The following is a 27,910-nucleotide window of genomic DNA, read 5'->3' as shown; positions in this document are numbered from 1 at the left end:
AAAAAGCTCTTGTAGGGCGCGTGATAGATGTCAGTAAAATTAATAATTTAATTGCAAATGGGTCCCTGTAGTTAATTGAAATACCTAAAATATCCCTGAACTTAATCAATCCTTGTAACGCTCCAAGTGCCTGTCAACATTAGCGTAAAAAACGCAAAATTCATAGACTCGGGATCGAATATGGTGTACCGTTCCTATAAAAAAACGTAAGGTGTCTACGTGGCACATTTTTGTTTGAATTTGATACATCTACCCTGTTAATCAAGATGTGCTCACAGCCCGATGCATTTGAACTCCAACAAAAATGTACCATATAGACACCTAATGTTGTTATAAGAACGAGACACGGTTATGAATTGCCAATCAAGTTCATAATCCCAATAAATAAGTTATTTCGAGCAAAACCTAATATTAGATTCAATAAATAATTAGTTTATGGGTAAGATTAGATTCTAGAATCCAAAACAAATACCTCTCGATTTAGCTTAATTAATAGTCATGGGCCCGAGTTTTTAGGCTCTTGATGGGTTGTTTAGGCGCACCCTCGACTAGTGCTGACCAATTCTTTTTTTTGTTTTTATCATCTTTACTGTTATAATGAGAAAAGGTGAGGTACAAATGCTCATACTACATTTAAACTTATTGATTGTTAGATTTGTTTTTGTTAAGCAAATAAAATTTTAAATGCACGATTTCCCTTTAATTTGTTGAAGGTAAATATTTAATGTTTCTGATGAGATAAAAATCAATTGCAAATTCAAAATCATCGTAATTAATAGTTTAAATTGTAAAATTATCTTCATAGTATATTTATATTTATATAATAAAAACAATTGTAGGTCCTACTCCCAACTACAATTATAGTGGATAAATACCCCTTTCAATTGAAAGCGGATCTTCTATAGCACAATGTTCTTGTAGCACACTTTCAATAAATAAGAGAGAGTAAAACTAGAAAGAAAAAAAAAAAAGGTTTAACACCCCAACTCTCTTCTAATCATGACTTAGATTTGATTTTTAAAAAATAATAATAATAAAATAGTTTTTGTCTCTAGATCTATGTCTTTACAGATGAACGACTATTAAACTTCCAATATTTAAATTTGAGATTTAATTGTATTATTGATGTGACACTCTTTCAACCGTTGAAAATTTGCTACAGGATCCTTGTGCTATAGAGGATCTATTTCCCTTTAAAAAATAGTGGAGTGGGGTCCACACTACTCACTCCATTCCTCTGAACCCTTTTAACATTATTGTCTTTCATCTCTTCCTTTGCCCTCATTTTCAATAGCATCCCTTCAATTTTAATATTATCCTCTTTTACCCTTTTTGTTAATATTTATTATTTTTCTATTTTACCCCAATCCTGAAAATGGATGTTTGTGTTGTAGGTACAGATAAAACTCTAGTTTATATAATAAAACACATATGTTCACCCCAATCCAATAACAATTGTAGGGGACAAGTATCCCCTCCAGCTACATAGTAGAGTAGTGTCCCCACTTTATTTTCTTTTCACTTCACCCCTTTTAAATTATTGACTTCCATTAATTTCCTTCTTCCCTTTTTTAATAATATCCCTTTAATTTTAGTATATTTTTCATTTTACCCCTTTGTCTTCACCCCTTTCAGGTTTATTGTCCTTATTCCCCCTCACCCTTTATCCACCCCCTTTTCAATTATTTTGCCTCAATTTTACTATCTTTTCTCTTTTATTTTTTCAATAATAACCCTCTAACTTTATAATATTTTCTTTTTTACCCTTTTCATTTTTTTCCTATTCTCCTCATTCTTAATAATACCTCTATTTTCTTTATGTTTTTTTACTCCACCTCTTTAACCCTATAAATTATTATTTTTAATAATACCCTATAATTTTATAATTTTTTTCATCTTTACATCCTTAAACCCAAAGAGTATGGTCGAGCGAACTCTAGTTAAATTATAAGTTATCACCTAAAATTAAAAAATTTAATTAATTGAAAAAAATAAAAAAAAGCTTTATACAAATCCTAAATTCTGTAATAAGAGAATACATAAAAAGATCTCAAAGAGACAAACGTACTCCAGAACTCGTAGCAGTCCAATAGTTTTGGCTAGGGCTTGGACCTCAGCTCAATTGAAAGGCTACCGGTGGATTAGATTAGATTGTATTAAAATCCAATTCATTCCTAACTTTCGATCAGGGTGGAGGATTTGGGTTTCATTAATGATCCGATGCAATAAGGATCATTAGATCGATTTTAGATCAATCATGTTTCAATTAGATAAAATGCGTGAAACTCCAATCTATTTTAGATCCTATTGACATCCGATAAAATCCCAATTTGACAAAAGTCAAATCTGATGTGCTCATCAAATCAATTCTGAAGTTGATCTGACTAGACATGATCAATTGATAGCCTTAGCAATTGGTTGACATGTAATGTGATTTTTGAGGTTACACATTAAGATGACCTTACCCCCCCCCCCCCGGCCCACACACACACACACACACACACACAAAAAAAAAGATTTTTGGCTATATTTTGCATACGATCTCCATTGGCAAGCACAAGGTACATTCACATATATACAACAACCTCTTGGTGGTTGATGTTGTCAACATCATTATCTTCTATACTATAACTTCCATTAAGTTCGACAATACAAATCTTATTTCACCATTCAACTTTATTTCATATCATATCTAATAGAATAATGATGAATGCATGCAGTTTTTGGTACGCGACTGATATATATGTCAAAGGCACAAAACATCATATATTTTTTCGTGTATCCCAAAGAAAAAAATCTATGGTTCTATGCCCTTGTCAAGTCAACCACATACAAAAAACCGCGTGCATTCATCACAACTCTATCTAATACCCTTGTTGTTGCATGTGGAGCTTGATCTAGGTTTATTTGGTGTAAGGGCTCTTCTGGACTTGAAGGGGCCAGGGTTCTAGGCTCAAACCTGTTTTTGGGTCCATCTATTTTTTTTTTTAAAAGGGCGGGGCGGGGTTGTTAATCTTAATTTTGAGGTTATGTCCGTCATCGTGCTCATGAGAGTAGTGGAGGGTTTGAGAGATTGAGAGATGAGAGTACTCTTGTATCTAAGCAATTTTGCCTTTCATATAGTGGAATTGGTGTGTATCCGTGGACATAACTTAATCTAGAGCCATCCACGTAAATCTTTCTTTTTTTTTTTGTTCCTCCTTTTTTTTTTATTTTAATTACTTCTTTCTGAAATAGTTACATGATAAATCATTAAGAAGAATGTTCTGAAAATCAATGGGAGAAGAAATAAAATCATTAACTACGTAAAAACCATCTCCATACAATCCCAAATGAGCCAAGAAATCAACAGCTCTATTCGTCTCTCTCCACCAAAATTCAAATGCACAAGTTAAGAATTCTTCCTTCATCAATTGAATTTCCTTGATTAAATTGGCATATTTTAAAGAGCTTTCGAAATCTCCATTAATGGAATAATTAAGATGAGTCTAAACTCACAAGAACCTGACAATAACCTTTACTTTAGCCATCTTCGATGCCTCTAAAATAGCTAGGAGCTCAATAGTGATGATATCATCCGTGTTTGTGTTAGACCAACCTGCAAATAGTAATTTCCCATATGAATTTCTTGCAACTAAGCCAAAACCAGCCCCCATTAAAGATAAAGATCTGTCAGTATTGAGTTTGAGGACACATTGTTCTGGGCACTTTCAAAAGCACAAAAGGCTTTTAGGTTGCAAAACTTTACATTAACAGTTCCAATTTTTTAAGATTCCAGCCGTTAGTTCAATGTTATCAACCTCAATGCCAACATCATTAAGCTCGCCATGAATAGTCTCTTCAATTTGGTTGATAATTGTTGTGTGCGGTGACTCCATGCCTTTAACAATTCTGTAATTTCTTTCTTTCCATAAGTAGTAAATTGATGCACATAAGCAAAGACTAAGCATGGTAAATAATTGTATATTGGGAAATTTAGTCCTAGCACAACCAATGTTTCTTCCGAAATTGTACTGCACTCCCACTCAAACATTTCAGCCAAATCAAGCTAGAGTAGGAACACTTGAAGAAAATATGATCACATGTTAATTACCAAATGCTCTTCACAAATAACATATCTTGATGCTAATCTGAACCCTAGTTTTTGGAGATTATCTAGGGTGGATTGCTTGCAAGGAATAGCAAGTCAAGATATGAAAGAAAACTGGAGCACTTTCCTTTTGATCCACGTAAATCTTTGTGTTCTCTTTGTCATCTATTTTTTTTTGTCTCAATTTGTTTCTTGGTTAGTTTATCATTGTTTTCTTACACTTGCATAATTCAAAATCAAAAGTTTGATTTATGATTATTTGCACATGGACCGAGCGCAGGTCCCATAGGCTTGAAATCATATCTAATCATGGTTTTTAAAACTTGGTTTCACGTCTCGTCTAGGCCCGATACCGAGTCATCTTGAACAAGTTTTCTGATACAATTGAGACGTCTTGTTTTAAAAATAAAAAAAATTCAACATGAGGTATTAAATCTCGGTAAAAAAAATGACTTGTCAGTTGGTTTCGTTCAGCTTTAATATCAAGTTAACTAGGACGATACGTTTCAATCTCAGATGAATTTTAAAATCATGCATCTAATATCATCATAGGGTCGCGATCCGCAGCCAAAATCTGAAACCAATATATATACAAATAATTTCAGCCATTGGATATAACAAATTTTAATGAGATCCAACGATAGAAATTGATTCAAAAGCACGTGCTCTTTAATTTGCTAATGACTTTCTAACAATTACAACTACCTCCTCGATGTCCACGAGTGTAAAAAGAACCCCCAAAACCAGATTTCAGACCTTTGTATCTCTTTTAACCCTAACCTTCAACATCTCCATCTTTTTCTCCTCTCCAATCACTGCTAATTTCAGCTCTTGCAACGTGGGTTAAGACGGCAAGGCTCAGGCGACCTTTACCCCTCCATCTTTGTGGTAATTTAACCTTAACCGACAAACAAAAACCCTCATCTCACTTCGTTTTCTTCATCTCACTTCGGAAACCAAATATATTGGTTCAATCCACCATTAATGGTGGACTCCGTCAAACCTCTAAACTAGAAGATTTGAAGCACTAGTTGAATCTAAAGAAGAGAAAGAATCGAAAGAGGGAGTGGGATCTTCAGTCCACCATTAATGGCGGACATATATATCCAAGTTAAACGATTCAATTAAATCCAATAGTTGTAATTTTAACAAATTACCAGTGTTCTTCATGATCTTTTAGAATGATTGGATTTTGACATAATCAATTCTGTAGGCTCAGATTTGTTTGGGTGCTTGAATTTTTTTATGTTTTAGCTTCATATGAGGAGGATTCTGTTGGAGGAAGAATACGAATGTGATTTGGGTGTTTGAAGATGCGGGGAGGTAGATATAATTTTTAGAAAAGATTAAGTGAATCAATTGGTTTTGAAGATACAGGGAGGAGGTTGTAATTTTATAAAATTTTAAGTGAATCAATTTTATAAAATACGTGGATTTATAACTTATCTGTGTCGTTAGATCCCAAATCATCTGACGGTTGGGAAGATTTGTTTGGATCTTTGTCTCAAAATTTGTCTGCTGATCCCTTCCCATAATCATATTTGGCATATGCACAGGTGTCAATGTGGGCCCCACAATCCTGAATTTGAATTGTTTGATTAGTTACCTAGCTGGGGCCAATGTATCGACACCACCACGTGCACAAAGGTTTTGCCATCTTTGGTCATTTATTACAATGAACAATGCTATAATGACGACACTGGACACTGCATTCAACATTGAGCTGATGTGGAGGCGTGTTCAGAATCATAGATACCTTTTAATTGTATCTTGAGAAAAACATGTATAATTTGAATTCCAAACACACTTCCACATCAGCACAGTGTCATAGGAAGTCATTTTAGTATTTTTCTAATATTAATAAAAAAATGCTAAAATGACAAAAAGTATTTACTGCGATTCTCACAAGTCTGGGTCGGATGTGCACATAACCATAGATATGTTTTCTTGTGATACGAGTAAAAATCATCTATGATTATGTATACATGTCCACGTCAGACTTGTGAGAATCACAGTAAATCCTGTGTCACCCCACCACGACTCTTATAAAAAACACCATATCCTTTGCTGTTAAGAAATTGTGTTCCTAGCATGACGCCAAAATTACTTAAAATAGAAACTCTAAACTATTATAGAAATTTACTTCTTAAATTTATCTCCACAGACCAATCACATTCGCTTTTGCAATACATGTGGCATCATGTCATTGGTTCATCAGCTTCACACAAAAATTTGTTCATAGCAAATGAGTACTCCTTCCTTACATGATACTACTCTTGTTAAAAAGGGGTATATATTATGGAGCAATTTATGGTTTGATTTTGCTTGATTGTAAGATCAATGGTTCAATGACCTAGAATTTCCAACCTAAGATTCCTATTAAAACCCTAAAGAAAGCAAGAAAAGGAGGAGCAAGAAAGGATAGAAGAAAGGGAATTGACATCCTTCATCTTTACAAAGCCATTTCTCTAATCTCTTAACCCTTTACCTCCCTCTCAAGTCCTTTTCCACCTCCTTTAGTTTCCTTTTCCAAACACAAGGAATAACTTCATCTCTAAGCTCTCTCTTTGTTTTTTATAAAGAGCTTTTCCCTTCTATTGTTTCAAACCTCCAACAACTTTTTCATTCTAACCCATTGGTCTTGTTGGAGTGAATAGTAGAGGAAGAGAGCTTATTCTCCTTTTTCAACTATGGTTAAGCTAACCATAGTTGGTAGGATGAGTGATGGGTTGCCTCTTGCCCAAGGGCCTAGGTATTTGAATGAAGAGAATGAAAATATGGTGTTTTACAAGCAACAAGGGGAGTTTATACTCAAAGAGATCTCTAGAGGAGCCCTCCCTCCTTCAAAGATGACAATTCGCATTGACCACCATTGCCTCAAGTATCCTTCTCTCTCTCTCTCTCTCTCTCTCTCCTTGAATGCTTGATTTACATATATGATTTTACACATGAAACCATGCCTACATAGATAGATATGTATATCATGAATACTTATATTTTGTTGGAAATGTGTTTCAAAATGAATTTGTGAAGATAAAATATATTGATTTAATTTATTTTTTTTGGTGGTGGGGACATACTCTCACAATTAACTTTGTGGCTTAGAATTTTATTGAGAATTTTACAAATCCCTGGTTTCTTTACGATCCCTTGTAATGGAATTATCTTGTTATTTCGATTGTCTTTGAGAGAAGCGCAACCTTAATAAGCACATCTTTTCATTGATAATCCTTTATATGTTGATGCTAAGCTACGTGGTCGAGAACGGGTTTTGTTATATCACATTGTGCGAGTCCTCGTATCCAAGAAAACTAGCATTTAATTATCTCCAAGATTTACAAAAGCAGATCGAGAAGCTGGATATCAAACTAGTAGAGACAATTACCAAACCATACGGCTTCATTAGAATCGGTAATTTTATCTACAAACACGAGTTGACCATTACATATTATTATAAAGAGAAAATTAACAGAAAATACCTTCCATTTTTCTAAAATTTTATATGAAGGAAAAATATGTTCATTTGTTATTTTTCATATTATTGAGACCTTTGGAATAATGTGTCGAAAATAAACTAGTTAATTTTGTTATGCATCCTGACGTGCAGATAATGTGATTGGGAGTATTAGAAAGCAATATTTAGATACAAGAACACAAGCCAATCTTTCTAAGCTAAATGCCAATCGTCAACAATACTTAGATGTTGTCACAGAAGACATCTCCAAAATCATAGAAAATAAACGAAAATCGGGTAAATTTTTTGTTCGTTCATTTATTTGCTACGTTTCTAAATTGTTGCTTGTAAAAAAAAAATGTCAATAATTTCTTCTTCAGAGATTTCGGAAAGGATGTTGATGCTGACCCCTCGTGCTGCATCGTCCATATGGTGTTCCCCGTGTCTTGAGGTGAGCGTAACATATTGGAATAACTAAATCCCAAACCTAGACCTATCGAACAAATGGGTGTATTTGATGATAAATTTCCATTCCCGGATTTCTTAAGTTCATTTGGATCGATTCTTATTTGCATTTTTTTTGCTACACAGGCCATTGCTCTGAAATGGACACCCATTACAATCCTTCTTGTTGTTATCATTCTTGTCTTGTGGACCAATTTCATCCTCACGGAGTACTGAAATAATACAACTTTGTGAAATATTTGGAGCGAAGAATAAAGAAGTAGAAGAAGATAAATGATGTTGCTTTCCAGATTAAGAGGAAATAAAGGAATAAATTGCTTGAAGTTTGTAAAAGTAAAACCATGTAATGAAGTGAGAAACAAATATTTGAAGTTTGGAATGAGATATATATATATATATATTTGGTGTCTTGGCTTTGCTCAAATGCATATAAAGGATCTAATTATACTCTTGAGTACATGTGCCAAATTTTTTTCCTGATGGGTAAATGATTGTGCATCTGTTGTAGACCCGTCATGGAATTTTGCACCAATGTCCTTCAATCGGGGCTGAAGCACTAAAGGGTTGGGGTGGGGGTACTATGTGACTGTAGTTTGAGTTGCGAGCAAAAAATTGTTGTGCAGTTGTGGACACTAAAATTCTGCAGAATTACAGATCGAAAAACAAGCTAACTGACCTTTATCTTCCTCGTCAAACAGGTACCTTGGAATTCTTGATTCATAAATTTGTAGAAGGATTTATATTTCCAAATGCATTAAATGTACTATAGAAGCATTTTTTCCCTGTAAGGCACCTGCCTCTGGAAATATAGAAAAACATGCTCGACAATGTAATTTTTCTATAACAAATAATATCTAAAAGTTAACTGATTTTGTTACCTCAGTTCTATTATACATAAAGAATGAGAAATTGAGGAGGATGTTTTATGTTGAATTAGAGCTTGTTGAGTGTATATTTTCCTCCACTCTCGGGTGTGTCATACCCAAGTTAAAGCTCGTGACTCTCTTATATTCATATTTCTCCCCTTCTCTAACAGATAGTCTTTTGGAGTATTTGATTGGTCAACATGGTATCAGAGTGTTAGATTCATATAGGTCACAGGTTTGGGTCTTTCTACCCTTATGGGTGAGGGGTAATGTTGAGTGTGTATTTTTCTCCACTCTTGGGTGTGTTATACCCAAGTTAATCACCGTGACCCTCTTATATTCATAGTTCCCCCTCTCTACTCTAACAGATCAGTTTTTCAATACAGAACTAATCCAATAAGCGATAAATTAAGAGAAAGTTCATTCAGATGGTTTGTCATGTGCCATGCTATTTATAATTTCAAATTGGAAAGAACGTGCAACTTGAAGGTTAAGAAAACATGAGAAGACAACCCAAAAGAACATGGATTGAGATAGTGAAAGTGGTCACGAACGTACTTTTAGTAACAAAAGACATGGATCTTTTATTTATGATTTGACCAATAATGAGACACTGTGCAAGATGCAATGGATACGAAAAAAACAAAACAAAAAAAATTGGACAAAATATTTTAAATTTATTTTTTCTCTTGCTTTGCATTTCAAATGAATAAAATACAGCGAAATCTTGAATTTTCTTACAATAATAAAAATTCCCTTTTGACATGGGAACCGAATGTAAACAGTAGAATTCAGATTTAGATAGCCCAAACAGCTTCCATTGAAAATTAATCGAAAAAATGGGAAATGTGAAATATGTCAAAGAACAAAGAATTTAGGCACGTGTTGACGATTTCTTCTATGTCTGCTCAGGTTCTGGTTGTGGTTCTGCTTTTGGTGCAGGTTCTGGTACTGTTGCGACATTGCGCTTAATCGAAGCCGTCTTGATTAGATGATTATAGCTGCCCTTCTCCTTGAACAACTGAGAAAAATGAGGTTTGCAATAAAGGATTCCATCCAAAGCAGCATAAGATGATGGTGTAAGTGAGCACCCCCCATGAGAACACTTGAAACATGACTTATGGTATGATTCTCCCTCCACTGTCACCTGTCACAAATTGTACATATAAAGTTTTAGTCTAACTTGGATTAGTCATTAAAAAATTGTTAAAAAGCATTTGATAAAAGTTATAAAAAAAATGTACAACGCAGTTTTCTTTTTTGAATAATTTCTATAGAAAATGTAAATCGTGAACCATTGAAGAAAAATAAACCAGCTTTTTTAGGAATTTCATAGGCGAAAGATGTTATGTTGGCATAACATATATATATAGGGGCGGGATCACCATCCAACGTGTTTTGTAAACTGGGGTTAAAAGTTCTAGAATGGGCTGATTTTTGGTGAGGATGATTTCGAGTGGATACTCCAATCAATGAAATTGTCCCATTTAATATATATATATATTATTAAGGTTTGATTATTAAAGAATACTATTATTAATGAAATGATATTATCTTTGGCATGATCTTAAGAAACCAAAATAACAAGTTATTAAATAATAAAGTTGGGTCTTGCAAACCTTTTCCAATGGATAAGCTGTTTTATGACAAGTGGTACATTTGTCTTGGGTCCCAGAGAACATGTAGGAGAGTTTGCTAGGAGTCCTTGACTGTTAAAAAAAAAAAAACAAATAAATAAAGTAAAACAAAAGAAAATAAAATATCCAACAAGAAAGAAAAAGGCCAAGTTGATGGACTTTCAAGTGTACCAGCTCATTTGGCTTATCTGAAGACTTGGCAGCTAAACATCCATCATAAATAAATATATATAAAAAAAAAAAAGATAAAAAGACAATTAGTAGCCCATCAAGATTCATAAATAAGGCCACAAGTAACCAAATTATTGAAGACAAAAAAGGGGAGGGAAACTCACAAATATGAAAATTCTTGTTGAAATTGCCACTCTCCTTGAAGAGTTGCTCAAAGTGAGGTTTGCAGTAGAGGACACCATCCATGGAGGAGTAGTTGCTCATCTGTTTCATGATGTTGAAACATATATCAAACAGTCAAAGAAGTGTGATTTTCGAGCAATTCTTCATCTAAGAGGCGGACGGGTTTATTTTGAATAAAGAACAAAATGTGATTAGTACACTTGGGAAACAATTAATCAAACCCTTTGATCATATAATTTTTAATTTTCTCCCATTTATACAATGTCGAGATGATTTTCATAGTCCTTTAATAGGCTTCTAACCAGGCCATCTAGTTCAATAATGTATTGAAAAGTAAGATTTTTCCGAAAATTAAAATTAACAATGTTTCCTAGATAAAATTAAATATGTATTATATTAAGGTTTGATCATTATTCTCTCCCATTATTGTATTTCATAAAAACCTTATCTCAACTCTCATTTTATTTTTTCAAAATTTGGTATTTTTAACTATTTAATAAAATGAAAATGTTCATTCACTTTAACATTTGAATAATTGATTTCATGAAAAGCCGATAGTTATTTCAAATAACCCGATTCTAGCAAAATTAGATTCGAGCTAACACCATTATAATAAAAGTTAGTATGACAAAGAAAACTGGTTCACGTTTAGTTCGTATAAGATTCATGTTTGCTCAAATGTTAGATGCCCCCACGTTTTGATTGATATTAGAGATACCCGTTATGGGTTTTGGTCAATATTAGATCTTCCCCGTGTTTTTAATCCGAGGATATGGCCCCCTTGACTTAGGTCTCCTTATCTGAGATTAACATGAATGATCGAAATTCCCTCTACAAAACTATAACTATGAATCAAATTTGTTCTAGAGTTGCCAACAGCCAACCCAAATCCAAATCCAACGAAAAGAGCGAAGTGTTCACATCATTGTAAGCTATTGTGCACAATGAAAGCAAAGCTAAGAAATGATGGACATACCACAAGAGTTCCTTTGCAATGGCTGCATTTGAAGCATGACTTATGATAAGCGATTCCATCCGCGGACAACAAATCAACCACATAAACTGTCTTATCGCACGCACTACACTTCTGTTGAGTCCCCGTGAATGCCATACTTTTTCCGGTTTTGATCTAAAATCTAAGACACAAAGCAAAAGAAAGAAATAAAATCCAATTTCGAAACTTTGATGTTTTGAGAGGGTTGAACAAAGTTTCAAATATGCAAATTCAATGAGATACTTTTTCTATCTCAAATTGAGATAGAATAAACTCGAACCCTAATCGAGATCGATCTTTGCCTTCTCTTGCAATGATTAAAGAAGGTGCTGACGTTAAAGGACTAAAATGGATGGATTGATTGGCGGAGAAGGTGAATTCAACCACAAAGTCTATAATTTGGAGATAATGCTCCAATTATAGACTAAATTCATCTAAAATAGAAATGAAATGAGGAAGGATTCTGACCAATTCCAAGAGAATGGTTGAGATGGGATTTGAAAGAAAGAGAGGTAAACAACTATGCTATTTTTATGCTGGTAGTTATTTTCGTTATTTTCCATTGAATTCTAGCAAGAAAATGACAAATATAATCATTTATTTTTCCAGAATTACTGAATCAGCCATAATTACAAATGTTATTGCAAGGCGTCGACCAAATTTACGAGACAAACTAATAAGAAAACAATAATAATCAATGTTTAAATCGCCAACAAGTCAAACTAATGGACGATAGACAAATCTAAAAGTTTTATTATAACCATGTAAATGAGGTACAAAGTCGGAAGCAACACAAGTCCTTAAAATGATTTTATCCGAAATTCAATTTTAGTGGGTTTGGTTCCTTCAAGTATATTCAAATTAAAATAGGGATCTGGGTTGATGTCCCTTGACCCTAGTCGGATCCAGATTGGGTATGGATCCATCCTTATATTTGAATGAAATATTACTTTGTATGTTGTATTTTTATATTTTTATATTTTTTTAAACTATCTTTCATCAATAAAGAAGTGTTAGATGTAATTGTTAATACCTCTCTTAAAAAAAGAAGAGGTCTTGAGTTCAAGTTACTTTTTTATACCTTAAATAATTTTTTTCTTGAAATGATTTGAAATTATTCGATCTGACTAACTCAAATCAATTAATTCGATAGATCGGATCCAAATATTGATTTAATGAAAGCAAAAAATATTTGGATGTGGTTTGAACTAGTAGGATCTGAGTTGGATTCGGATCCGAATTTGGACCCAAATAAAAAATCTGGATATGAATATATACATATCTGGACCGAACCCAACCCATTTTAAGCACTAATTTTGTGAATAAGCATCTACTAATCCACCCTATAGTAAATGAATAATAATGATTTAATTATACTAATAAATACTCTGGAGACTTAGATACACCTCTCCACATTTTGATCAATATTAAAGATACTCCTCATGTTTACAAACTGATCACATTGCCTTGACCTAGGTCTTCACTGAGATATTAATGTTAATGACCTAAATCCCTAATATTAAATCACTTGGTAATTTTCTCCCTAAAATGAATCATCTAAAAAACTTGGGATAATGGGTTTTACAATATATTGAAGGCAACGGGTTGTAGACAGATGTAATAGGTTCAAAATAGCTTACCTAGGGAGTAACAACTTGAAGATGAAACATTTTTAGGCTAAAATCTTCAACCATAAGATTCTATCCCATTCAACTTTTAAACACAATAACAAACTTTAACATTTTCGGGGAAGAAGTATGAATTTTTTGGTAGAAAAGTCGAGGATTTTCTCTAGTACATTGAAAACATTTTTGTTAGTCTCTCGAGACAAACTTAGATCAAGAGGGTGCTTATCATCAGTTTGAAAACATAAGGGTATCTCTACCATTGATCAAAATAACGATTTAGTGAACTATCCACCATATAATAAGAAAATAATAATAATAAATGTTTAGACATATAAGGGTGTGGGAAAACCCAAAACATTAGATCATTTGAATAGTTCGATGACTCGGATGGTAACGAGATACTAAATTTAAAATATACGAGTCAATGTGTTAAATGATTCTCATTGATCATCTTGCCCAATTGCTCGAATCATCTCAATCTTCAAAGAGTTCTAAAGGGATCAACTAGTTGCATATCACAAGTAGCATGTTGCAACCCAATGCTAAAAAATTACATATTTTTTTACTTTATAAAAATCTATGCAAATTGCACACCACCCCGATCTCCTCTCCTCTCCCATGTTGTCATCTTTCTTTGTTGTTCTCTCTCCACTCACACGCTAATCTAAGTCTCTCATCGCCTTTCTTTGCTCACCCTTTATTTTCTCTCATTTCAAACTCCTATCCCTCTATTCTTATTATCTATCGTCTTCTCCTCTCTCTTTCATTCTTATCATAGCCCTCTCTCCTGGGAGTGGATCCTCTGTAGCTTATTTTTCTTGTAGCTCTTACTTTACAGTCCACTTAACATTAGATTAATGAAAATAATAAATATAAAAAAAAAAAAAAAAAATTTTTTGCTAAGATCAAGTGTTTGAAAATGGACAGTCTTTGAACTCCTAAATTTAAAGGATTGGATGTAACTGTCTTGATAGTCACAACAAAGAGCTACATAAAGCTACAGAGGAGCTGCTCCCCTCTCTCACGTATCTCACTCTCATCTTAGCCTCCCTTTATTTTAAGAAGAAGAACTCTGTTTTTCATAATATAAAACTATAATATATGTATATATATATATATATATATATATTTTAAGTGCAATCATGCTAATGGATTGCAAAGGGAATGTTTTTACGTGAAAGGTTGCAATCATTTCTAAGAGATCCCCAACTAATCACTCTCAAACCTAAAATCATTATAATTCCTACTGGAAGGTGGCATTTGCAAAAGCACATCTGTAAAGGGCTTATAATTTAAAGTAGTAAGGGGCGATTTTGAAGATCACATAGTCAAAATGATATTTTTGTAACTTTGAAAACTATAATTATTATGCAACTCAACCTATACGGTAACTCAAAAACTCAACAGATGTGTACCTTGCAAGAATTATAGATTTTTTCCTTCGGGATACATCACATCCCCATAAAACATGTGCAACTATAAATTCCGAAGGAAAAAATCTACAATTCTGGCACTTATTATATCAGTGAGTTTTCGAGTTATCCTATCAGGTTAAGTTACAAAATCATCACTTTTTTGAAAATTAAGTAATGTGATTTTAATCAGGTCGTGGTATCATACGATTTTCTTGATTTTTGACGAAAATGACCTTAATTATATTAAGTTTAAGGAAAATGCTCGAGTAATATCAAAACTTAAATCGATTCTCACATTAATGACGTGGATGGATTTAAGGAATCATAGATGTTTGCACCACTGTTACTCAGCCCTTCCTCCGTGAGGTGTTTCATTTGGAACGGTGTCCATCGGCATGTTTTGGTTATAGTGTTTAAAACACGTGGGACTCGTAAGTCGTAACGAAGCTAATCTCCAATAGAAGCGTGCCACGTAGACACCGTGTGTTGCTATTTGTCGACCGAGTCATATACAGGACGCAGAAGCGTAGCTGCTATTTTGCTGGTTCGACGAGTTTCAAAATCACTCTTAAAGTTCTGCACAGAAAATAGAAGTTTTCTTTGCTGGTTCGAAGAGAGAGAGAGAGAGAGATGGTGGCGTCGTCTGTAGTAAACACATATCCACTTTCGAGTTACACCTTCGGAACGAAGGAACCAAAGATGGAGAAAGACACTTCTGTCGCAGATCGCCTCGCGCGAATGAAAGTCAAGTAAGTTTAATTTCAAACATCTCAAAACCCTATCTTTCGATTTCCTTATTTTTTTATTAGGGCTTGTGTTCGACTTTACAATCTCTAATATAACAAAACCCTAGATTTCATCATGTGTTTTAGGGTTTTTGTGGCCATCTCTGGTGTTGGATTTTTTTGTTGCTCCTCTGCAATTTTTATTTATTTATTTATATACTGGAAGGATTAAATGTATCAATTTGAGATCAAATCAGAAGAAACTAAAAACGGAGGACTGAATTGTGGTCTTTGATCTACAGCTATATGAAAGAAGGCATGAGGACTAGCGTCGAAGCGATTCTATTGGTTAGTATTATCTCAGATCTCTTAAAATTTCAGGTTATTTTATTTATTTGGTTAAGTTTAAGTCCAAATTTAAAGTTCTTGTGTCTGATTTGGTTTTAAATCTTCGACATTTATCTAGGCTAAACATGGAATAATTCATTTTTGTTGAACTCTTTTTATATAATAAATTCAATATTTGGAATCGTCTATTTCACTGCCTGATTTTATGTTTTTTCTCTTCTTTCTGCTGCTAAATTCTAACTTCGGTTAGTTGATGTTCTAAGTTGTTTCAATCCAAACGGTCGGTGACTTGGTTTTTTCAATGATTCAATTATGGGCATCTTTTAGGAATATCAAGGAGGGATTCTAATGCGGGACATGAATCAAGCTAGCAGTCATGGGTTCCAATGGAAAATTTGGAATTATTTATATTGCAACTTGTTTTGGAGTTATTTTTTTTTTATAGGGATTAATTTTAAATTGGATTATTAGATTTTTGTGATGTCTTTTAATTATTTTAGAATTCTTACTATTCTTGTCGTTTTTCTTCAAGTCTTATTTTGATGGGTCAAAACTTGTCGTATTGAGTCGATTTTTGTGTTATTTGGTATGTTATTCAATTACCTATTCAATGAGCCCAAAGATTTTACAATTATAATGACTTTTAAGAAAGTTATGGCCAAAATACTGATGGGTGTCAATCTTACATGGGTTTTTATCAGTTTTACGAAATAAAAAGAAAATTTGCAGTTTTTCCAGTAATTGGAGGCCATTCATCTTGGTGTGATTCCAATGATCTATCTTTCTATCCCTTCTCTTTTTCTTTTAATCTTATATCTATTTTCTTGATTTTCTTTAAATCCTTATTGTTCTTGATTCTTGAATTCTCAAAGTCTTGAATTTTGAATTCCTGAAATCTATTTTATTCTACCCTTAATCCTTTTCCATTTTCTTTAACCTTTATTCCATTAATCTCTTCTTCAAATCTACCCTATACTCTATCACTTAATCCCCCCACCAAATACTCTAAACCTTCCCTTAATCGTAATTTCAAAATGTTGTAATTGAAAATTTTTGTGTTTTACATTTCAACATATAACCAATTAGGATTTCGGAAACCCCTTTTCTCAATATATATATATGGTAGATAAAATTGTAGACAACATTTTAGTTAAAGTTGTCTTATATGGCTAAAAAGTTTCGGAATGGACTGATTTTTTTGTGAGGATGATCTCTATGCTGAGGAGATGTTCCTTACAAAAAATCAGTCCATTTCGAAACTTCTAACCCCATGAAAAGTGGTTACAAACTAACTGTAAAAAATTGACGGTCCATGATTTTTCAACTTAAAAACTAGGGTTAGAAATTTCAGAATGGGCTGATTTTTGTGAGGATGATTTCCTCATCATAAAGATCAACCTCACAAAATATAGGCCATTATGAAAGTTTTAGCCCATATAGGACAAAACACTTTGACTAGAAGTTTGTCTACGGAACCCGACCCATATATATATATATATATAATTTTTCTTCTTCAGTACCTAGTTTGCCATTTCCACCACCCTTCCCAAAGTAGAACATATATAGATTGTCCTGCATTAGATTCTCTATTCTTGTTATTTCTAAAATGTTTTGGTGTATAATGCTCAAACCTCAATGCTTAGGACTGCCGGATTAACAATACACAATCTACACTAGATTCCTTCTTCTTAGTTCCTATAAATGTTTTACTAGCTTTAGATTTATCATTTGTGTTACCAATTATTCTTCTTCATGTCATGCATGTTATCTAAAACTTTTAATAAATAAATTAATAATTGTATTGGACGTATCTTCTTTGTTATACCATTTTTTAGGAGTCGTGATAATCTGACGCTCCTTTTTTGCACGTTCCCTCCATAGAATCGTTCAAAACCATGAATATCTGTCCTTGTGTATCCCGAAGCAATGGATCTACGATTTTGTGAAGGGAGCATACAAAAAAGGAGCGTCAGATTATCACGATTCTGTTTTTAATATTCAAGTCACACTGTTGATCGGTTTAGTCGCTAGAATGTTGAGATGGATGAGTGGTAAGATTAAAACAAAAACTAATCGAGAGCGAGTATATTCGGGAATAGTCCAAGAGGATATATAGTAAGTGAAATTCTTTTTAGATGGTCCAGGCATGTGAAAAGAAGACTAATAAAAAATGACATTGATGTAGTGAGAAATATGTAGGAATATGCTTTGATTATATACACGGTTCATGATAGAGTTATTTTGAAATAAGATTCATTTTACTGACTTAGTAATTGGGTTAAGGTGTAGATGATGATTACATGTGTCGAAAAAAAAGAAAGAGAACTAAAAAATTAGAAGGTATTAATTTGTTGAATTGGTAGTATACGAGTGGAAATACCTCAAACCTGGGATCAAACACCCGCCTTCACCCACTTTCCTCTAATAAAGGAAAATAGAAACAAATGCTCTTGAAATGAATGTTTGGTCCACATCAAGGTTGGTTGAATCCTCGATAGACAACATCCTAATCAAGTTGTTGCTTATGGTGGATTATTTGGAAGAAAACAACAATCAGTTTTCTCATATCAACTGTCAGTGTAAAAATCCAACATGCCGATAATGCCTTGAAATTCATCCCAACAATTAAAATTTAATTGCACCCCATGAACTAAGTGCATCAACCACAACAATAAATCATAAAAGGATAATAGATGGATAAATATGGTTTTAATGAGCTTCATCAACCACAACAATAAATCATAATACAGTCATAGGCAATGCAACGAAATATCAAAAATCTGTCTAGGCAGCCGCCTTAACATGTTTATGTAGAATGGCTCCGTAAACCCTTGCATTGTAAAGATTCCCTTCCCGGCCCCGAAAGATTCAAAAAATTAATTAAGAAGAAGAAGAAGAAACAAGGTAACCACCAAGATACAAACAAGACAAAAGTAAACTTACCTAGAACTTTACACAACGAATCCTATCTAAACAGAAAGTACTCAAAGAATACACAGTTAAACTCCTTGAGCACCTTGCACCAGAATGATAACATCTTGAAGAGAGCGCTCATTTCCTCAGCATCCAAATTCCAAAGGATTCCTTTCTCTAGCCAAGAAGGCCTGGCACTGCCCAATTATGAATAATTTTTCCCTTGAGATCTTAGTTTCTTTACTTGGGGTGAAGTTATTGTTGTCATCACAATCATCAAAAGCATTATCCCATCTCTGTGATGGTGGTCATGTTTAAAGATGGCAATTTTTTGCACATGCGTACAACTGACATAACATTCCTTCTTTATCCAGTTTAGTTGAAATTCTTGTGACTTGTGAGTATTAATTTGGTTGGATTTGGATTGAGATTTTAAATGAGCCATCGCAAAAGCTTTTCTTGTTCTCCCTTGTCTAATAATCTAGTGAAAACTCTTCAATTGTGACCCTTTTGGCAATACAAATGCGAACAACTATGCAAATATTATGTGTTTGTGTGCGTGCATGTTTGTTGATTTTATCATGTTGTTGATATGTAAATATCGTGTTGTTGATTTATTCATTTGCATCTTCACAACATCCCGCTCATCAACAAACGCCATAAGAAGTCCTCTGGAGCTCCTCCCATGTTCCAGCCTTTTTTGAGCTTCTTTCCTTGAAAGATTAATAAAAATGGAATCCCAGATGCCTAATCCTTATATTGGGGTTATTCCATATCCCCTAATTTCAACCACCATTTTTTTTGTGTGAGCTGAAGAAGCACACTGGAAAACCTTGTAGAATCCCCATTCTAGCCTTTGGAGCCATTCACAATGACTTCTTGAGAATCTTACCAATTGAAGTGCTTGAATATGCTGTGTACCTTTTAGCATTCAATCAACTTTCATCCTAAAATAATCAGTACTGAGAATTTACTTACCCGCACAAATTGGTGGTATGCTAGGTAAGAAGAATGACAACCTTTTTTTCCCCCTAGTTAATAACTTATTTTGGTTAGTTATTATTTATATACTGGTTTTATACATAAATGATTTTGTATCAGCATATTGCCACATTTACCTTTTTATATTAAATACTTGACGTGAATTAAAGCATTTTAAAATAATTGATATCAACATATGGAATAAATTGTATGGCCATGTTGGCGTATTTGGTGTGTTGGGATTAATAATTCGGAAGATGTAGCTTTAGACAGAATTTATTGGAGGGAGGACAGGATTAGCTTGGCCGGCCCCATATCATTTGGATAAGGTTTTTGATGATGGTGATGACAAATAATTCTGACAAACTATATCAGTGTTGGACACTCAGACAACATCTTTATTATGAAGGTGGCATAGCAAATTTGTTTGTCATGTGACTCATGCCCCACGCTTTGGTCTCAACAAAGGCTTGAGAAATCTGTTAATGGAGTAATTAGCTTGATCACAATTTTGTGGTCTGTCAATTTGGCTTTATTTCTGCAGGTACAGGAGCATAACCACCCCCACATACTTCTGCTGCAAATTGGGAACACCTTTTGCAAACTTCCGGGTGGGCGTTTGAAGCCTGGAGAGAATGGTATGAAATCATCATTTTTTTATTATTATTTCTTTGCAGGGGATCTCATGAATATGCTTTTGGATGTAGTATTATTTACGATCTTGTTGAACATTGCAGAAATTGAGGGTTTGAAAAGAAAACTATCCAGTAAACTCGCTGCTAATGCAACTGCTCTTCAGCCAGATTGGCAGGTATAGTTCTAATAAGTACTACGAGGATTTGAAGACATCTACTATTTACAGTCTTATGTGCTGTGTCCCAACATTATGAGACTACTCTTAACATGGAATTGTGAAAAATTACCTGCACTCCCTTCATGACCAATCAAATTGGTGACTTGCGGAGTAGTTCCAGTGCAGAAAATTCCCTGAGTTGATGTAAACTAGCTCTCCAAGGGCAGAAGCTCAGATTTTCTGATCTATGTATGGTGGACTTGAGTTCTTATTCACTTGTTGAATCCAATTGCAGATTGGTGAGTGTGTTGCTATCTGGTGGAGGCCAAACTTTGAAACAATGATGTACCCATACTGCCCTCCTCACATCACTAAACCTAAGGTAAGGGCATTTCAAGCTCAGGAACGATGGCTTCACTATTTGTTGGAATTTTGTTTTTTTGTTGACTTTACTAAGTTGAAAGTGGTCTTTGATTCAGGAGTGTAAGAAGCTTTTCCTTGTTCATTTGTCTGAAAGGGAGTATTTCGCAGTACCCAAAAACTTGAAACTGCTTGCCGTTCCACTGTTTGAGCTCTATGATAACGTTCAGGTATGAGAACAATACACAGCTCTGTGATGGTACCAACTTGGTGGGTTTGTAAAGTCTGGGTAGTGATACCATATTTGATTATAAGATATCATATTCAGCTCTAAGAAACTCCATTGCTAGTGTAACCATCTTAGGCATAGATGATGAGTGTCTGCTCATCCATATAAATGAAGGTTTTGAAAGGGTCCTTAAAACAGTTTAATGGGGTGCTGGTGTTACTGTTGTGGCCATTATAATAGCAGTAGCCATAACAACGTTACCTTGTTATAGTAGGTTTCATTGTTTATGTTACATAGCATTCAGAAATGCGTGCTAAAATAGGAAAATCAAATAGAAATATGAATCTGGAACCATCATGACGTTATATTGTCCATCTTCAAGAAGTTAAAAGAGAGAAAAAAAAACTGTATATAACAACCATTAACATTGAAAATTGTATGCTAAAATAACGTTTGGAAAAAAAAAATACCCATTAGAATCTGCTGTTCTCACCTATTTAATTAGAATAAGGGTGTAATTGAGTAAAGAATCAGGAGAATCAGCTGGTTATAACTTAAACCATTATGTATAAATATATTAATGCTAGGAACCAACAAGGGGTTGGTGAGAAGGCCAGGACCATGCCTCTGGAAGTAGAGGTCCTTAGTACGAATCACTTCACCCCTTGTTGGCCACCACCCTGGTATTTTAAAAGGCCAGGGACACAAGGCACGTGCTGGAAGTGGTGACGGGCGTGTCCATGGGATTAGTCGGATGGACTAAGTCTGGATACCCATGTATAAAAATAAAAAATAAAAAGCTTGGAAAAACACAGTTTTTGAAATATAAATTTTTTTCAACGTTGTGGAGGCAAATGACATCAAAACATTCAATTTTGTGCAGCTTTTGTGTATTGGATGATATGTGATTCCATCCTTCTAGGAAAAGAGTACATGTTAGTTTGCTTTAGTACTAATCTATATGATACATACAAGTTACTGCATCGGGCATTGTTATTATCAAGTTTTAGGTTTAATTACCACAATGCAATAGATTTGTGTATTCACCTTCTCATCTTTTGTTAATTGTGCATGTGTCTTCTCGCTTCGTCTTTTTCCCGGGAAGAGGGCCCCATTTTCTATAATATGTTTGTGATTTTTCAAACATGGATCTTGATTGAAACATATGCCTTGCTATAACCTGGTTGCAGAGATACGGGCCGGTCATCTCCACAATCCCGCAGCAGCTGTCCAGATTCCAGTTCAACATGATCAATGCGTGAAACATTGTGAGATTTCAAGAGCTCATATCAGGCTGTGGTGCTTAAAACTGCCAATTGATTGATTGATTTCGATAGGGTACTCAAGTTTTGCAGACAGACAAACCCGTGAAGCTAATCTAACTTCTATTTTTATTTTTATAACTTTATGCTGCTCAGACATTCTATTTATGAATCCTACTATATACTTGCATTGTAGTGCACTTATAGAGTAAAATGGTTGATCTTGTTCACGTGTGCTTGTATGCATTTGGGCTCAAGTTGTCCTGGAGCTATGCATTGATATTAGGATGGAAATCATTCTTGGGAAATTTCAAATGTTGTGGTTTATGCTCTCTCAGGCGGTTCAGTGTGTGCTGTACACGCAACCATTGTAATCTAGTTAAGCTAAAAGAGGACTCACTCAATACATGTATTTTTTCAGCAATCGAAATGAAATTGTTGCTTGCTTTGATGGCTAACAGTCATGAAGCTAAAGCAGTCCTTGCTCTGACTGTTCTAAGCTTTCAAGTTGGATGCATTCTTGGTGTTAGATTTTTTTCTTCAGTAACTATAACTCTTCATGTGAAAGAGATTCTTTACTTATGTCCATAGGTGATGATATCATAGATCTGTCATTAGTTATTATTAAAATTAGGGTTGATTGTTGGAAAATTTATGTTCATTTCATCCATAATATCTTTGAAGCACATTTACTTTTTTTTTGCCCCCCACTATTATAGTGAGAGAAGGGTGAGTATTTTTGATCAAATCTATTTTAATTTTTTTTATTATAAAATTATTAAAGTATAAATCTATTAATGCATTCGCAATAATCTATCTATTATACTAAGAAGTTGAACATTTTCTTTGAAAATTTAAAAATCAAGTTACATGTTATTGAGAGAGAGTTCATATATGCTTTTACATTCTTTTGAATATTTATTTAGCTCTTTAAAAATCTTCAAACTTGCATATTTTTTCTAAGTAGGGTTGCAATTAGCTTTTGTTGAGTATGGTCAAATTATCTCGGTTGACTTTCTCTTAATTTTTAGTCATTTGTAAAGCATAGGTGGTTTTACTACTATTTAATGAAAATTTTCTTCTAGTTTGATTTGTACGTGTCTTTCATACAATACTTCTTTAGAAGCACACCTCTACCCCAATCATTCGACTTCGATTTTATGAGTTACAGGTTTCTCAAGGGAACTCAAATTTTCTTTTCTTATGTATTATCCAAGACAATGATTGGATGTTTCTAACACTGTAAATTTTAAAGTTGTGATGATATGATTGATCACTTTTTTGGTACACTCCTCCTTTGCTTCGGGATACACAAGGACAAATCTTTATGATTTTGTACGACTCTAAAAGGGAATATACAAAAAGTTAGTCAAATTATCCTTGGGTGTCACTTATCAGTATGGCCTTAAAAATATGAGTCCGACTAACCTTATTATGATGGTGAGGGAAAAAGGCGTTACTAAGTCTTATCCACCATAAAGGCCTCGAGATGTGTAAAATAATTCTTCGAAATTCATAATAAATCTCAAGGTCTTGTTTTATGCATATTAATTTAACACCTATTTCCTCACTATCATAGCAAGGAAAGGGTTTCTCTAAAAATATCTCAAAAGACAAATTATTAAAAATGCAACTATTTAGGTTTTAGAAAGAGAGTAAAAATAGAAGGTAAATCTAAAGAGGAACCAATTCTTTACTATTTATCTTTGTAATAGCAAAAGACTCATTTAAATATTTTGTATAACTAGAGGTAAGATTAATGATGAAGTTGAGATTATACCTCATATCGCACATACGATGAAAGTGTGTAGAAACCATAGATGCTTTTCATCGAAAATACAAGTCGGGGGGGTTAAGTGCCCTCCATTGCCCCCATTGTAAATCCGCCCTGGTATACACATCACATGTCTTTTTCTTGGAGATACAAAGGAAAAGATATGTGATTCTATGCACATGCCACATCATCATCGGGGAGTACCCTGTAGCCGCCACTGTAAATCCGTCCCTCGTTGACATGCCATGTGCACAAAACCACAGATCGTTTTCTTGGAGATACATGAAGGAAAAGATCTGTGATTCTGAACATGCCACACATATGAAATTTATTTGTATTTTGTGTATCAAACTAATTTGATCTGAGCGCATTGGATCTTAATCCTGAGATCCAACAATGGTCTGATCCGATTGGTTCTAGTTCCAGGTCCAATCCAATATTTATCTGATTGGAACCTGATTGATCGAATCCAAACTGGACCCGATCCATTGACAGCTAAGAGAGAGAGAGAGAGAGAGAGAGATAAAATTACATAAATTATTGAACATTTTCTTATCAGTTTGGTAAGAACAACTGACATGAGACTGTATTTTGTTCCGCTTTTCTCAAATAATAAAACGTCTGAAAATTGAATCGTTGGTAAGTAAATGGGAGAGAAATCATCAAATAAATCAAGATGACCTTCTTTTACCCACAAAAACCTGTAAATTCCCATCAGATCCCCCAGTCGCAAGTGTGCAATCATCCTCCCCACTTTGTCTCCAACACACACTACTAACAAACTTCCGGTCACACCCTATCACACCCACCTGTTCTAACCCTCCCACCCATATGGGACTCCCCCATCTCTTATCATAAACGAACACTTGATCATTCTCAGACCCACAACCAATCAACCCTCCATTCCTCCACACAGACAACCCAACGAAATTCCTACTATTACTATGCCCTTTATACGTGCGAATCACACGTGCACCATCCACCTCCCACAGCTTCAAACACCCATCAATTGCTGCAGACACCATCATCCCTTCCCCAAGGAATCTAACGTATGACACGGTTTTTTGATGCCCAATTAACACAGATGTCGGACCCGACATCTTCCGAACATCGTACGTGTACGCTTTCGTATCTGCACATCCAACACCAATTAAATTCGAACCAAATGGGTCGAATTCTACACAACAAACAGGGCTCCGTGTCACACTAGGCTGTACCACGGCCACGCACTTGTTACCATCACCACAACTACGTGTATCCCACACATGCATTGTTCCATCATCTGATCCTGATGCCCCTACTTTCGACCCCCATTGTGAGTAATCGATACTCCACACACGTCGTCCGCCATGTTCGTCGCGCTCAAATATTGATACTTGTCGCTCTAGATCGTATTCGGTGATCACTCCATCGTAATCTCCTGAACCGATAACACGGGACTCCGTATCGGGCTTCCATCGAAGACTACTTAGCTTGGCGGGGGTACAAATGTTGTAGTCACTTACATTATTGTGGTCTAGTAAAGAAATAGTACCTTGGGCTATATCATGTGATAATAAAGATGATATATTATAAATTCTTATCTTCCTAGCAATTCCGCCCGTTGCTAAGAGATGATCTGAAGGGTCGAACTCCGTTACACCGAGGGTATCGGAGATGGTCCCGATAGAGGTAGAAGTGACAATTGTGCGGAGGTTGAAGTCCCATTCGCATCGAGCTTTCTCTTCTTCTTGTTGTTGTTGTTCTTTTCTTTCTTGTTTTTCGTGGATTTGAAGTGAGTGATGGAAGTTCATTTCCCATTCATAGAGGGTGGTGGTGGTGGTGGTGATGGAATTGGAGTTTTTTGGATTTGGGGACCAATGAGAGACTCCCATGGAACCAAAATTAAAGTTTAAAGATGATGTTGATAACAAAGAATAGAAGCATTATTTTTTTCTCTCTAAATATTTGAATTGGTGTTACAGATATGACCTCAACAGTGTGTGGAATTGCAAAAAATGCCACTCATAGGCATCATATGATAGCCATAATACTATTGTTTAATGGATTAGAAAATAAAATAAAATAAAAAATGGTACGACGTAGGGGCTCATACATGACTCGGACTCAGTCTAACTCGGTTTAGTTCCACGTTACTTGGTCCAACTCAGTTTTGGACGTTGTCGATTGAATTAAGATGGGCTAGGATTCAGACTCCACTCGACTTGGCCTTTGAGATCATATTATGATACTCCCAATCTTATTGATTGATAGGATCCCAAACGTTTTTTTTTTTTACCTTAATCAAGTGTTGAAAAATGGATGGTCATTGTACTCCTATATTTAAACGATTTGATGCAATCATCTTGATGATGTGACACATCCACTTCCGTTAATATGAGTTACAGAGAGCTACAAGAGATTCACACCACAAAGGATCTGCTCAAGAGGGGGGTGTGGTGTGTTATGCGAGTAAGATCATTTGATTTGATATAAAAGATTGGAACCAAACAATTTGAGTCTCGATCCCAATCCACCCGAGTCATGCATAATTTAATGTGTTTGATCAATCCAAACCGTTGACTCAATTGATTAAATCTGAATGGGCTATATAACTTTGAAGTTAAATTGTTTATAATCATTAAACCTGTATACATAGCGGACTTCTTTCTAGACCAACCATGCATTTTTCTTAATTTTAGTAACTTTTGGTTCTATATTAGAATATTTGATTAGTTTTTTAGTGGTTTCTCACACTATAGAGAAATCAAACATATTTTTCAATTAAAAAAAAATGAGGGCATTTTGGGTATTTTGAAGATTAGGTCTCCATCATTTATTGGTTTTTGTTATATTCGTGGTATTTAATTTTACAAATTATTCCAGTGGAGGAGGAAGAAAGAAAAGGTGGTTGCTTTTGTGCCTCATTTGTATGCTGTGGACACAAGTTTTGCTTTGGCTTTTTAGATAACGTGGTTGAAGCCACGCCTCCTGTTGTCACTGATAATCCCACGTTTCGTTTTCGTCAATTTATCGAGATTTTTTTGGTCATTTAGTTCGAGTTGAAGCCGTAGCCACCAATTTTTTTTTTCTTTTTTTATAAAGGTACTGCTTTCAATGGATTGGATCAGAATCGGGGCTGATTTGATAGGCGGATCCAAGCCTGGTCGGATTGTGTTTTTTATTTCAACCCATATTATAATCCTAGTTTGATTGATAACAAATGGATCGGATTCAAATCGGATTTGACATGCAAACAAATTATATAATATAATTTACAATTTCTTTTTTTTCATATTTTAACCTATCTAGACATGGTTGGTCCAGAACCGAACCCAATAGGTTATCCAATTGGATCCTTGATCAATCCTATTCTTTATCGAATTTGATAAAGCACGAAAAAATTATATTTTTTAGCTTAGTTGGTAAAATCTCTAGGTGATGATACCATAGACGTGGATTTGATTCCCGTCACCTCCAAGTTACGGTCTCATTAAAAACAGGTTTACTGAACCAAAAAAAAAAATCCTTATTAGAATCCAAATCATCTATCCAGATCCAAAGTTATGAGATCGCTTAATGGCCCTATAGGCTTGAGGTTTTAAAGCCCTAACAGATAAGCTCATGCTTAGGTTTATTTGTA

General features: G+C 34.5%; 4 protein-coding genes across 4 annotated transcripts; 2 read left to right on the top strand and 2 right to left on the bottom strand.

The window, feature by feature from the left end:
* The first annotated feature begins 6,422 nt into the window (after positions 1 to 6,422).
* On the top strand, positions 6,423 to 8,460 carry LOC147393673 (SNARE-like superfamily protein). The gene is made up of 5 exons (XM_086456782.1): positions 6,423 to 6,971; positions 7,341 to 7,501; positions 7,698 to 7,841; positions 7,925 to 7,995; positions 8,136 to 8,460. Exons 1-5 carry the CDS (start codon positions 6,781 to 6,783, stop codon positions 8,223 to 8,225), a joined length of 657 nt encoding a protein of 218 aa, XP_086312908.1. The 5' UTR covers positions 6,423 to 6,780; the 3' UTR covers positions 8,226 to 8,460.
* A 1,107-nt stretch (positions 8,461 to 9,567) lies between these two features.
* LOC147393672 (LIM domain-containing protein WLIM2b-like) lies at positions 9,568 to 12,250 on the bottom strand. Its single transcript, XM_086456783.1, has 5 exons — positions 11,843 to 12,250; positions 10,848 to 10,947; positions 10,684 to 10,715; positions 10,495 to 10,584; positions 9,568 to 10,022 (listed from the first exon to the last, which is right to left on the bottom strand). The coding sequence occupies exons 1-5, from the start codon at positions 11,975 to 11,977 to the stop codon at positions 9,774 to 9,776; spliced, it is 606 nt and encodes a 201-aa protein (XP_086312909.1). The 5' UTR covers positions 11,978 to 12,250; the 3' UTR covers positions 9,568 to 9,773.
* Positions 12,251 to 15,433: 3,183 nt separating this feature from the next.
* LOC147393671 (pre-mRNA cleavage factor Im 25 kDa subunit 2) lies at positions 15,434 to 22,823 on the top strand. The gene is made up of 7 exons (XM_086455393.1): positions 15,434 to 15,652; positions 15,931 to 15,976; positions 20,415 to 20,508; positions 20,608 to 20,681; positions 20,959 to 21,045; positions 21,143 to 21,253; positions 22,443 to 22,823. Exons 1-7 carry the CDS (start codon positions 15,534 to 15,536, stop codon positions 22,512 to 22,514), a joined length of 603 nt encoding a protein of 200 aa, XP_086311519.1. The 5' UTR covers positions 15,434 to 15,533; the 3' UTR covers positions 22,515 to 22,823.
* A 1,982-nt stretch (positions 22,824 to 24,805) lies between these two features.
* On the bottom strand, positions 24,806 to 26,185 carry LOC147393670 (WD repeat-containing protein RUP2-like). The gene has a single exon (XM_086455392.1). It carries the CDS (start codon positions 26,160 to 26,162, stop codon positions 24,960 to 24,962), a length of 1,203 nt encoding a protein of 400 aa, XP_086311518.1. The 5' UTR covers positions 26,163 to 26,185; the 3' UTR covers positions 24,806 to 24,959.
* Between the last annotated feature and the right edge of the window lie 1,725 nt (positions 26,186 to 27,910).

This window comes from Akebia trifoliata, chromosome 10 (assembly GCF_017979445.1).
Source record: "Akebia trifoliata isolate Shusen 1 chromosome 10, ASM1797944v1, whole genome shotgun sequence".
NCBI lineage: Eukaryota > Viridiplantae > Streptophyta > Magnoliopsida > Ranunculales > Lardizabalaceae > Akebia > Akebia trifoliata.
The sequence above is the reverse complement of the archived record's forward strand: the minus strand, read 5'-3'. Positions and strand labels throughout refer to the sequence as shown.

What these genes read in the sequence shown, in the direction of transcription:
- LOC147393673 (XM_086456782.1), top strand. Translation starts at nt 6,781, where the DNA reads ATGGTTAAGCTAACCATAGTTGGTAGGATGAGTGATGGGTTGCCTCTT. An exon ending in ATTGACCACCATTGCCTCAA is followed by an intron (nt 6,972 to 7,340) that starts GTATCCTTCTCT and finishes GTTGATGCTAAG; the next exon opens with CTACGTGGTCGAGAACGGGT. An exon ending in ATACGGCTTCATTAGAATCG is followed by an intron (nt 7,502 to 7,697) that starts GTAATTTTATCT and finishes CCTGACGTGCAG; the next exon opens with ATAATGTGATTGGGAGTATT.
- LOC147393672 (XM_086456783.1), bottom strand. Translation starts at nt 11,977, where the DNA reads ATGGCATTCACGGGGACTCAACAGAAGTGTAGTGCGTGCGATAAGACA. An exon ending in CAACAAGAATTTTCATATTT is followed by an intron (nt 10,716 to 10,847) that starts GTGAGTTTCCCT and finishes ATGGATGTTTAG; the next exon opens with CTGCCAAGTCTTCAGATAAG. An exon ending in CAGATAAGCCAAATGAGCTG is followed by an intron (nt 10,585 to 10,683) that starts GTACACTTGAAA and finishes TTTTTTTAACAG; the next exon opens with TCAAGGACTCCTAGCAAACT.
- LOC147393671 (XM_086455393.1), top strand. Translation starts at nt 15,534, where the DNA reads ATGGTGGCGTCGTCTGTAGTAAACACATATCCACTTTCGAGTTACACC. An exon ending in TTTGAAGCCTGGAGAGAATG is followed by an intron (nt 20,509 to 20,607) that starts GTATGAAATCAT and finishes TGAACATTGCAG; the next exon opens with AAATTGAGGGTTTGAAAAGA. An exon ending in AGCTCTATGATAACGTTCAG is followed by an intron (nt 21,254 to 22,442) that starts GTATGAGAACAA and finishes ACCTGGTTGCAG; the next exon opens with AGATACGGGCCGGTCATCTC.
- LOC147393670 (XM_086455392.1), bottom strand. Translation starts at nt 26,162, where the DNA reads ATGGGAGTCTCTCATTGGTCCCCAAATCCAAAAAACTCCAATTCCATC.